At 36.2% G+C, this 13519-nt stretch overlaps 1 protein-coding gene across 1 annotated transcript in view; it reads left to right on the forward strand.

Annotated features, from left to right (window-relative positions):
• LOC150100337 (pentatricopeptide repeat-containing protein 2, mitochondrial-like) overlaps positions 1–13519 on the forward strand; it is a 249260-nt gene that overhangs the window by 140637 nt on the left and 95104 nt on the right. Inside the window, exon 7 of the mRNA XM_090402959.1 lies at positions 6889–6963. Within this exon, the coding sequence (XP_090259085.1) occupies positions 6889–6963 (75 nt within the window). The remainder of the gene's footprint in view (positions 1–6888; positions 6964–13519) is intronic.

Here is a 13519-nt window from a genome sequence, read left to right on the forward strand (position 1 = left end):
TAAGGTACAGAGACATCTGCAGACTGTGCAATATGTTTCTTTACAAACAATGCAATTAGAGACAACTGGGATAAAAACAGCACTACCTAATAAATCGCATGTCCTCCTCCCACAGAAAATGCTGTATGACTCAAGCAAAACCATATGTTGCCAGTGCAGCATAAGGTTTTGATTGAGTGAATGTGTTAAAACGAAGAAATATATAGTGAATGTGTTTCAGATATTATATAAGGAATTCGGTTGAAGAGAATTAGCATTTCAACTCAACTGTCGGCTTGTATCTGTCATTTAGTAGCACAATCTTTTGTTAATACCGCACCAATCATATGAACGCGGATGTCTGAAGTTTGAGAAACACTGCTCTGTGTAACTGGAATGCTCTCTGACATATGCTGCAAGGAAGCAATAAAGAAATCGCCTAACTCGGAACAGAGAAAATTTCCAGAAATGAAAATAATAAAAAACTGAGTATCGGCGTATAGATGCACCCTCTTTTTCAGACCTATTTTAAAATTAAAAAAGTGCCTATTATACTCCAGCAAATACGGTAATTCTATGTGAATTAGGTCTTCACCAGGTCAGTTTTCATTTGTTTTAATGCTTGTCTTATTTCATCTGAAATGAATGGGGGCAGGGATGAATCCATATGCGATGGAGAAGAGTTATTTATATTTATTTATATAAATATATATTTACAGTAAATATTTTATTATTTTTTATAATTGAGCTTCATTCTTTGAAGTCAGTGCACAGTCATGGATACAAATCTGAATCATTCTAACCAATCTCTATAATATTATAAATATATATATATATATATATATATATATATATATCCTTGACTGACTTTAATATATAGGTTGGATATAGGTGAGGAATAATATAGTTGGAATGCTCAAGCTTCAAATATAACAAATTTCGGGATTTTTGTAACATCTGCATAAAGCAATTGATATCTGTGATTCTGATATTGGGTTTAATCCACTCTCATTTATCATCTATAATGCAATCCATATGATAAATGAGAGTGGAAGTAGTGTGCACCCTTGTCCTACACCTGATTTTACATTAACTATCTTGTATTTCCTTCAATTCTAACTGTTGATTTACAACTTAAAAATAAACTGCATTCTCTGTATAATGTTCACTTTATTCCATATGATTGAAACATTTTTTCTGGGCACTTTGCCATATGCCTTTTCTAGATTTGCAAAATTTAAATACTGAACTTTGTTATATTCCCATGATTTCTCAACTGTTTGTTGTAAAGTGAAAGTCTGGTCATGACAACTTCTGTTTGGCCAGAATCCAGCTTGTCTTCAAGTTTCTCTTCCACAGTTTTGCTCAACCTCTTAAGTATACTTGCATAAATATTCTTACCTGGCACACATAATAGAGAAATAATTCTGTAATTTCCACATTCAGTTTTATTTTCCCTTTTAGAAATGGGAACTATGAGAGCTCTACTCCAGTCATCTGGAATTTGACCTTCTGACCAAGCCCTCTGAATTATGTTGTTTAGCCAATGCACAACTTTTATATCTTTATATTTGAGCATTGTCCGTTGAATATCATCTACTCCATCTGCCTTTCCACTGGGCGACATCCCAGCTGATATGAAAGTTCATCATGTTGAACCATCATATGTATTTGTGTATTAAGCGAGCAATAGAGAATACAATTTTTTGGCTGATTCTTAAATTCCTAGCCTATTCTCATTTGTTCAGTACCCAATGGTTACCTACTAACAGAATTGTCACCTTTCACATTAATGTCCATTCTGTGCATTCCTTAAAGGTGTGGAGCTCTCCCATCTATCTTGCTTGGACCCTTAAGCAACACATAAAAAAGAAAAGGTCTCTGAAAATAAGCTGGAACGATGAAAATGTCACACTGGATGGAGAACCTCTAGAACAGCTTAATAGACAACAAAATTAGCAAAGCTAGTATGGTAGGCAGTCAACTGAATAAATTTATACAGAAATAAGAAAGAGAATTAGTGAAATACTAAAGTAGCTGTATACAAGACAGTGTTGAAACCTATTGTAATTTAACTTATTATTCTGAAAACTTGGGAAAAAACAAAACGTGAATAAAGACTGGAGACCACAAATATGAGAGTTCTGATAAAAAAAATTATGGCATTAACATACAGCATAAACATATTCAAAATTTACGATATTAGAAAGGAACCGCATTGTTAGCAATCAGGAATGTATGACCAGTTGATCTGAGGTAGTATGGTAACTTAAACAGAATAGGAGAGGAAAGGTTATTTAAAGGAAAACGAAAACTAAGATTAAGTAAGAGGTGCCTTAGAAGACCAAAATATCTGATGACAGAATTATTGATGGAAAATTGTTGATATGAAGTTGTTAATGTAAAATTTTCACGTAGTGCTATCATAATTTCTTGTGCACTCCCTGAGAGTACATACTAGGAATTTGATGTGGTGGGGTAATGGGCTCCTAACTCCTTGGCTAGTTTTTGCATAGAGCAGTTTGAGAACAAAGCAGTTAGCACAATGCCCTTTTAAACCTTTGATATTCGTAGTAGAGGTTAGGTGTAGAGACAGTTGTTGGTGTCCTCCCGCGATGAGTCTTCGGACTCCTTGGAGGTATCAGGAATAATAATAATAATAATAATAATATTGCTGTTTGTCATTTGGCCTCATAGGCAAGAAACTTTGGATTCCTTTGTATCTCAACTAAACAGCCAACACTAAAATACAGCTTTGCATTAGAGAAGAATCAAATAACTGTGTGCACTTTGACACACTGGTCACTCATCTTTCATATCACTGTCTCTTTCTCTTTATAGATACTGAACATACCATGAAGATACCAAAATAAACAATCACATCATCATCAACATCCAGCCCAACAATTATGGCATTCTTAAAACACTGTCTTGATTTAATTTTTTTTTTTTTTTTAATGTTGTCCAGAAACTCTGTTCTTAAAGACCAAACATGAAACTTTTTCAAGCTGCCTCAGCCAATGAACTGGGCCATGGTTTCACAATGTGATGAAATTCATTTTCCAACTATAGACAATCACAAACATCCATGCCATGTGGGATTTGACAGAAATTGTTGACTGGTGAATGAATACACTAACTAGTCATTTTTGCAGGCCTGGTTGCCTGCAAAATATAAAAGAGTTAATAAGTATCTTTATGATTTCTTATTTCTTGTACTGTAGTGCCATAAAAAAAAAGCGATGAATGTATTGAAGCCATTATTAATAAGCTTATTCTCAAATTATGTTTATAACAATTTGCAGACCATAGTAATGTTAGTTTACAAGTCTGAAGCCACTTGAAAAAGTTGTTTCATCTCTAGAGTTGGTTTCTGTTCTAAGTACGAAAAATATATTTTTAAAAAAAAAACCTCCTTAGTACCCAGTTCTTATGCATTTATGTTTACAAAAAAAAAAAAAAAATAATAATCTTCTTCTTCTTCTTCTACAGCTTCTCCCACTTAAGTGGGGTCACTGTTTGTTATGAGTCTCCTCCACACCTTCCTGTCTTGGGCTGTCACCACATCCAAGTTCTTCATCTTCAAGTCCTCTTCTACCAGCTCCCTCCATCTCTTCTTTGGCTGCCCATGCTTCCACCTTCCTTGCACATCCATCTGCATGACCCTTCTTCCCACATATTCGTCCTCCCTCCTCATCACATGACCAAACCATCTCAACCTTGCCTCCTGTATTTTCGCTCCTAAGTTCGTAACTTTCACTGTTCCCCTGACATAGTCATTTCTCAGGCGATCCTTTTTGGTCACACCACACATCCACCTAAGCATTCTCATCTCTGCTACTTCCATCCTGCTGATGTTATTTTTCCTCAGGGCCACAGTTTCTATAGCATATGTCATAGCTGGCCTCACTATTGTCCTATAGATTTTGCCATTCAGATTGATCAGCACCTTCTTATCGCATAACACTCCAGCCATCTCCCTCCAGTTCCTCCAACCTGCTTGTATCCTGCATCCAACTTCCTTCTCAGCTCCTCCATCTTCTTCCACTGTTGAACCTAAGTATCTAAAGTCTCTCACCTTCCTGATGACATTTCCTTCCAGCTCCAGATCTGTCTCCTGGCCACCACCCACTGCGCAACACATATACTCTGTCTTACTTCTGCTCAGTCTCATACCTCTCTCTTCCAGTACTTTTCTCCATCTTTCCAGTTTAGTTTCCGCTTCTTCTCTTGAATCTACACACAGCGAGATGTCATCTGCATACAACATTGTCCAAGGTGCATCTTCTCTCACCTCCTCTGTTACCACCTCCATCACAATATTAAACAGAAACGGACTTAATGCTGACCCTTGATGCAAGCCAACTGTTACTTGAAAACTTTCTGTCTGTCCCAAACAGGTCCGAACACTTGTCTTCACATTTCTGTACATTTCCCGCACCAACCTGACATATTTCTCCGGCACCTTCTTCTCCCTCAGACACCTCCAGACTTCTTGCCTTGGCACTCTATCGTATGCTTTCTCCAGATCAATAAATACCAGATGTAGCTCCCTTTGTTTCTCTCGATATTTTTCCATCATCTGTCGTAACCCAAAGATAGCATCTGTTGTTGATCTACCAGGCATGAAGCCAAATTATTCCTTTGCAATCTCCACCTCCTCCCTCAATCTACCATCAACAACCCTTTCTAGGATCTTCATTGTGTGGGACATCAACTTTATTCCTCTGTAATTTTTAGTCTTGTGCATCCCCTTTACCCTTGTAGATGGGAACAAGAGTACTCTCCCTCCATTCCTCGGATATATTTTCCTGTTGGCAAACTTTCATGAACAGGTCCCACAGCAGGTCAATTCCCTCTTCCCCCAGTGCCTTACATGCCTCCACTGGAATTCTGTCAGGGCCCACCGCTTTTCCATTCCTTATCTTCTTCATGGCCTCCGTCACTTCCATTCTACTGATGTTCTGCACCATCCCCTCAGAAGGCTGCCCATCTCCTCTGTGAGTCCTTGCATTTTCCTCATTCAAAAGTCCCTCACAGTATATTTTCCATCTGTTTCTTATGTCCACATCCCTCCATAATACTCTTCCTTCAGCATCTTTGATCTGCCTCACATGTAAGATGTCCTTAGCTGCTTTATTTCTACATTTCGCTAGTTGGTAAATTTTTCTCTGTCCTTCCTTTGTTTCTAATTGATCATACAGATCTTGAAATGCCATGGCCTTCGCCTGTGCCACAACTCTCTTGGCTTCTTGCTTTCTCTCTTTGTACACCTCTCTGTCCTCTTCCACTCTTGACTCATCTCACTTCTGCTTTGCCTTTCTCTTAACTGTCACTGCCACTTGTACATCATTATTCCACCACCAACCCTCCTTCTGCTCTGTAATCTTTCCAGATGTCTCACCAAGCACCTCGATTGCACAGCTCAGGATTACTTTTGAATTATGTTTCCACCAATCTTGTACACTTTCCAGTCCATCCGAAATCCTCTCTAACACTCTCTCCCTAAAACGATTCCTCACACTCTCCTCTTTTAAGCGAAACCACTTAATTGTCTTCATCCCATGGCAACCAGAAATTCTTATCTTCGATCTTATTTTAAAGTCTGCGCGCAGCAGTCGGTGTTGTTGTGCTACTTGATCTGTTGGAATTACTTTACAATTTGTTACAACCTTAAGATATTTTCTTCTAGTCAAAATGTAGTCAATTTGTGAGCTGTTGTTACCACTTCTAAATGTTATCAAATGTTCTTCCCTCTTGAAGAAAAACGAGTTCACAATTGCCAGATCAAAGGCTACTGCAAAGTCCACAACCCTCTCTCCTTCCTGGTTCATCATTCCCACTCCGTGGCCACCATGCACCCTTTCACAGCATGCACCCTTTCACCTTTCACATGCACCCTTTCACCCTATGTGCCCGTTCAAGTCTCCTCCGACAATCACCATCTCATTTTCTTCCAATTCCCTCATATCTTCATCTAACACGTTCCAGAACTCATCTTTTTCCTCTGCTGTACAACCAACTTGCGGGGTATATACACATAATACAACCACCTGCTCTTCTCCAAGACCCAATTTCATTCGCATGATCCTGTCGTTCCTTCTACCCATGTCCAGTACTTCACCCTTCATTCTACCACACACCACAATTCCTACACCATTTCTTCCCTCATTATTCGCTCCAGAGTAGAACAATTTATATCCATCTCCCAGTTCCTTTGCCTTTCCACCTTGTCTCCTGCACACATAAAATGTCCAATTTCCTCTTCCTCATCATATCTGCCACCTCTCTTCCCCTTCCTGTCATGCTTCCAACATTCAGTGTTCCCACTCACAACATCCTCTCCACCTGCTGGGCTCACTTCCTTAACTGCACCTGCCCTTGATGCAGTAGCCCTCGTCCACTTCTCACAGCTGTAGGGCGATGTGGCTGTGTGTTGCTTAAGGGGTATGGCCTAGCTCTTATATCATTTTCTCTTCGACTCATAATCATAGTTTGAGTTGGCACTGAAGTTTTCCGACCGGATGCCCTTCCTGACATCAACCCTCGCATTTATCTGGGCTTGGGACCGGCACCTATTGAGGCTAGCTTGCCTCCTTCGGTGGCTGCATAAGACGAAATGACTTAGCAAGATAGGAAAGACTCATAATAATAATAATAATAATAATAATAATAAAAATAATAATAAATAAAAAAATAAAAATTGTGAGTTGGTGCCACATAAAAAAAATTCTCCCCCTTTTTCTCAATCATTCAGATTCCATTAAAATTAAATCACATGTTTAATAACCAGATTTTGATCTCTTAGTGCATATTTGTGTTTTAATTTAAAATTTTGGATGTTTTTAACATGTGTAATTATAGCTGAAATTGTAGTTCACCTGAATTATACTTGGACTTTGTTTACAGAAAGATCCTAAAATGGCACTAGAAGTTCTTGCACTTGTTATTAGTGTGAATTATCCCACAGTCAGAAACCTAAAGGTATGTATTCAAATTGATGTTAATAAATAAAATTACATTATCTCTTTTCTATCTTCCATTTTATTGTCTTATTCTGGTTATTATCATTTTTTTTCCCCTTTGAAAGAAATAGATGAATTTGCTCTAAGTTGAAAGACAGTAACAAGTCAAATATCATTTGATGTTATTCAAAAGTAGATAAGAAATGCTTATAAACAGTATTAAAAAATTAATAAGTACATTTTAATCTATTTTAAACAGAATTACTATCAAAATTAAAGTCATTGCTAAATAAAAATTAAAAATTTACCTGTCTTGTGGACGACCAAACCTTCTTTATATTATACTAGACAAGAAATTGTTTTAATTCTTTACCCAAGTGTAAGCAAACAAATTTTGTGCATAAAGCATCTTTTCAACTAGCCTACTTATATATACAGGTTAACTTCACATTATTTGTCTCATTATCTCATAATGCAAACTTCCTTTTGGACATGTTCAAAACACAGTTAAAAAATATTTAAATAGTATTATTTTAATACTGTGATGTTTCATCATTTTACTACTTGTATAGAAAATATAACTTCTGTATTGATTTAACTTATTATCCTCTTGTGTCCAGCTCTCACTGAGGAAACCCCAAGTCAAAACTGGTCTGTGTGGTGACTATTTCCATAATGCATAGCTTAATATATGTCGAAAGGAAGTGCCTCAGTTGCTGACCAATCACGAAGATATCATCATCGTCATCATCAAATTCCTGCCATGTACGCTCAAGGGGTGTACAGGATATGACAGTACTACATGAAAAAAATTACATCATTACTAACTTCCTATCTACAATTTTCCTCCAAATCAGTCTGTTACTTGTCAAGACTCCAACATTATCAGATCTTATATTTCTATCGTCTAAGGCACTTTGTACCGTATCAATCCACCTATATCTTGGTCTTCCTCTGGGTCGTTTTCCTGCCAACCTGGCAGAGAACACTTGTTTTGCTAATCTTTCCTCTCCCATTCTATTTAAGTGACCATACCATCTGAGATTAGCTCTGCTAACGCATTCCTGGATGCTGACAATGTCAAGTTCTTTCCTAATATCCTCATTTTTAATATGATGTTGCTTTTGATGCCATCTGTTCACGCCTCTAATCTTTCTCAGGACTCTCATATCTGCGGTCTCTAGTCTTTGGTCAAGTGTTTTACTTCTGACCCAGCTCTCAGATCCATAAGTTAAAATTGGTTTGAACACAGTCTTGTATACAGCTAATTTAGTGTTCCGACTAATTTCTTTCTTATTCCATATGAATTTATTCAATTGACTTCCCACGATACCAGCTTTGCTGATTCTGTTGTCTATTTCTATATTTAGTTTACCATCTTCAGTAAAAATTGTGCCTAAGTAGCTGAAATGTTTTACTTGTTCCACCGGTTCTCCTTTCACAACACAGTTGACATTTTCAATGATTCTGCCTATTTTCATTGTCTTTCTCTTTTTATTGCTGACCTTCATACCATATCTATTACAACAGCTATTCAATTTAGTCAGAGAATCTTGCAGACTTGTAGCGGATTTATTTAGAAGTATAACATCATCCGCATAAAGCAAAGAGCTGACATTAACATCTCCAATTCTGATATCATGTTTAATATCACTTTCCTTCATAATGTGATCCATATAGATAATGAATAACAGAGGGGATAATGTACATCCTTGTCTCACACCAGATTTAACATTAAACCATCTTCCTGTACTTCCTTCAATTCTAACTGCTGACTCACAACTCAAATAAATACTAAGTATTGCTTGATATAATGCCCCATTGACACCATATAACTGCAGCAGCATATTGAATAGCTTCTCTCTCTTGGCACCTTGTCATATGCCTTTTCCAAATCGACAAAACTTAAATACAGATCTTTGTTATATTCCCATGCTTTCTTGGCTATTTGTCGTAAAGTGAAGATCTGATCCTGACAGCCTCTATTTGGCCTGAATCCAGCTTGTTCTTCACCAAGCTTTTCTTCCACAATTCTTCTCAACCGTTTCTCAAGTATACTTGCATAGATCTTGCCAGAAACACTCAGTAGGGAAATACCTCTGTAATTCTCACATTCAGTTTTATTTCCCTTTTTATATATGGGTACTATGAGAGCTCTACTCCAATCATCGGGAATTCGTCCCTCTGTCCAAGCTTTCTGAACTATGCAGTGCAGCCACTATAAGACTCTTATACCACCATACTTCAGCATTTCTGGTCGAATATCATCTACTCCTGCTGCCTTTCCACATTTCAAGCCTTTGATGGCTTTTTCTACTTCAAGTATGGATATGTATTCCTGACTGCATGCCTGGTCAGTGTTTTTTATCACTGTGCTGTCATCACTGCTTGTTTCATTTAGCAGTTTTTCAAAGTAATTACTCCATACTTCAAGGATATCTTTTTCTCCTGTTTTCATTTCACCTTTATCATCTCTAATTCCTTTTACAGCACTCTTTCCTCCATTCCTAAGCTTCTTCAACAACCTCCAGAATATTTTGCCACCTTCTTGATATTTATTTTCTATATTCTTGCCAAAGTCCTCCCATTACTTTTGTTTAGCTAGTTTTACACACTGTTTAGCTTTCTTACATTTGTCTCTGTATTCTGTAAGAGTAAAAGCTGACTTATTTGACAGGAACTTTTGATATGCTTTCTTCTTTTCCTTCACTGCCTCTTTAACTTCCTGTGTCCACCAGGGAGTTCTGATTTTTTTATCCTTACAGACAACCTCACCACATGCCTCTCTGGCAGAATCAATCAATGTTTTCTTCATTGTTTGCCACTGAATCGCCAAGGTTTGGTTCATGCTCTCAAACTCTTTCATTTTATTTTCAATAATATTTCTGTATTTTAGTCTACAGTTCACATCTGAGAGCTGCTCAACTTTTATTCGCTTTAAAACTTTCTTACATGTTATTCTTTTCAATATGAAATTTAATTTTATCCTGCTCAAGACTAAATAGTGATCACTTCCAATTTCAAATCATCTGTACACTCTGCTGTCCTGCACCAGGGAAAAAACATCACTATCAACAATAACATAGTCAATGAGACTTTTCTTATTCCTAGCCTCTTCTCTCCATGTGAATTTGTGCACATTTTTATGTTGGAACATGGTGTTAGTAATAACCAGTCCATGTCCTGAGCAGAAATCCAACAGATATTTGCGATTATTATTAGCTTTGCTCTTTTCTCCAAATTTTCCCAAAATATTTTTGTATGTCTCACAATCATTTCCTACTCTGCTATTTAGATCCCCAACAAGTACCAACTTTTCCTTTTTCATTGTGTCAGTTGCTTTTTCTAAAGCCTCAAAAAATTCCTCCACTTCTACCTTAGTAGAACCTTCTGTGGGACCATAGGCACAAATAAGTCTCATTGTCCAGTTTCCCATTCTCATATTTGCTCACATTACTCTACTTGAGACTGACTGCCATTCAAGAAGATTAGCCTCGTATTTTGTGTTGAATACTATGGCTACTCCTTCTTTTCCTTGATTGTCATTGCCTGAATATAACATTTTGTATTTATTGCTCAGAAAGATCTCACCAGTTTTTGTCTTTTTTGTTTCAGTCACCCCTATTATGTCGATCTGGTACTTATCTAATTCCTCAGCTAGCTCCATTTCTTTGCCATTCAGGCTTGTTACGTTGATAGTACCGATCTTTAACTCTGGTGATGTTGAGTTGGGGTTTGTTTTCAGATTTATTCCAGTAGCTGACTTTTCGCTGTTCGCCCTGGTTCCCTGGCGAAAACAACGGGGGCCTTGTTTAACCGGGCGACGCCCCAGCTGGCATGAAATTTTGTCATGTTGTACCATCATTTTGTATTTTGGTTTAAGCCAATAAGAATACAATTTGGTTGGCTAAATCCTAAATTGCCAGCCCATCCTGATTCATTCAGTATTCAAGTAGATACCCAACAGGGTGCACCACGAGAAGGTGAGGATTGGACATTAGGTCAGAAGCCCTGGTCGGTTTTCCACATTCCTTTAAATGCTATGTGGAGGTCTCCTCTCAGTTATACAGCTTTGATCCTTAAGCACCCCTCACGAAGATATTTAATGTGTAAACTCTGTTTGCTTACACTTTTATAATGGAATAAAACAAATATAATTTCTTGCCAAGAAATATTTAACTATCAAAACCTGATTGAAGAGTATTGCCAATAGGGATTTGCATTAGTGCTGTTAGTAATCATTCACAAAATATTTCACTATGTTTTTATCTACTTTTCCTGAAATAGTATAGCTTGCTTTTATTTATTTGGCAAATGGGTTGTATCCTTACTCTGATTTGAAATAGTGGATTATTGTTTTAAGTCTCGTCCTACCATCATGTAATCTTTTATGTTTAGCGGTTCATTATAGTCACTACACCTGACATTCCGTAAACCTAGTTAATTCTATGATTGAGCAGCAGATCATATTCTTTGTCTTTCAGTTGCAGGTGGTCTTTAGTCAGTTTGCTTTGCAGAGCACAGAGGTGAATTAGCCAATCTCATGAGATTGGCTAATTCACCTTTAGTTAAGAAGCCATGAAAATTTGTTGCATCCTAATAGGGATTCAAATCCAGAACAGCACTGTTTTACTAGCATTAAAAATAAAAATATATTTCATTTGATAGATATAAATAAGACAACAAACACTTTGAAAGACATTTTTATTTTAATCGTTGCATAGGTTTTCCTCTCCTACTTTGAAATAGAATCTTAACTGACGTACAATATCAAAGTTTTTTTGAAGTACTGAATCATTTTTTAAAGTTCTGAGACATTAATATAACAGTCACGTTGTTATGTTAATGTCATTCAATTCCGGGTGCTAGACTTCCCAATAACAAAATATGCACTGATATAAGAAAATCATTTGTGTATGCGTGAAGATTAGAAGCAAATCATTAACAGTTGTTTAAGAAATACTTGTGCCATGCAACGAACACTAAAAACAAGGAATAAGTAATACTGTTTGCTTAAGGTCATATATTTTGGCCTGAATATTAGAAGCCATCATCATCAGTGGCAACAATAGTTAATTACAAAGTAGAACACAAACACATGGATTGATTTGAAAAGTAATAGCTGCATGATGTTATACATAAAATAGTTCAATGGTATAACTGAGGAAATATTGCAATATTAATTCATTAGCTGCTTAAAATATATATATATATATATATATATATATATATATATATATATATATATTGATGCTCATTAGAATAAGATTTTCCCATATCTTAGAAGAGAGGCAGTCATTTCAATTTAAGTTTGGATGGCGAAGTAAGGCCTCGGCATTTTCTTTAAACAAACATTCATATTTATACCAACATTGATGAAGTAAGCGTGTTCTTGACCATATGATATTGTAGTCTGTATCTATTCCGTGTTATGCCAAACTAGATTTCTCAGATTTACTGTTGCTAACATAAGATTTGTGTTTTTGTATTTTCTCTTTTCTAAAGTGTCCAATTTGTCTAAAAAAAATAAGAATGATGACAGTCACAAGGAGCTTCGTAGACACCAAGATGAGATGAGACATTTATCTTTTGAAGATGGAAACCATGCTGATAATTTGTTGATAGGAAGAAAAGTAGCCACTAAATTGTATTTTTTTAAAATTTTGGAAATGGGTTCTAAGATGCAAGAAATGTATGAGTTTGCAACTCAACATACTGTTTCCTTGTTATTTGAGTTAGGATTATAGGAATTAAAAGGCTGCTGCTTGGTCCTTTCTGAGAATCCATTGAGTTTCATACATTTGACATTTATCGCAATAAAGTTTTAATACTTCCAGTCTTCTGTGATGCATGGTAAATTGCTATTGAATGTAGAGTCCAGTGAAAATAGGCTTTTGATAAATGGAAATAACTAATTCACCTGATGTGGTGAGCAGAGGAGTGGAATATCTAAAAATGCACAATTTCCTTTTTTTTCCCCTTTCATTTCCATAGTAAATTTAATACTTGGATGTAGATTGTTTATATTAGATAAACAAAAAAGGAAGTAATGTGTTTTCATTATGGGGCCAGATAGTAAAAATGCTGTCTATATAATGAACCCAAAAGGAAGGCTGAAAGTGTATGCAAAATAAAAGGATATATTCTATATGTTCTAAATAAAAGTGAACAAGTGTAGAGGAGAGCAGACTTTCATTGCAGTTCCTTAAACTTGACTGTAAAACTTATTTTGACAAATAAAATATCCAGTCGAATAATTTCACTATATCCTGCAAAAATTGTTCTGAAAATAGATGTGGTGTATCTTCATAAGGAATCTTGCTGAAGAGAGATTTTATATCAAAGCTAACCATTATATCATTTGGCTGTAGGGAAACATTTTTTGCTTTATCTAGAAAATGAGAAGTATATTTTATGAATGAGCAGGAGTTATCAGCCTGAGCTTTCAATAGATATGCTAAAATTTTAACTAATCAGTAAGGTGAATCTATGCAGTCAACAATTGGACCAAGAGGAATGTCTTTCTTATGTATCTTATGTAAACCATTGAACCTAGGGGGTTCTAGCAAAATAAG

The sequence above is a fragment of the Typopeltis vanoorti genome, chromosome 13, assembly GCF_054136105.1.
Source record: "Typopeltis vanoorti isolate ZY-2024b chromosome 13, IOZ_Tvanoo_1.0, whole genome shotgun sequence".
Classification (NCBI taxonomy): Eukaryota; Metazoa; Arthropoda; class Arachnida; order Uropygi; family Thelyphonidae; genus Typopeltis; species Typopeltis vanoorti.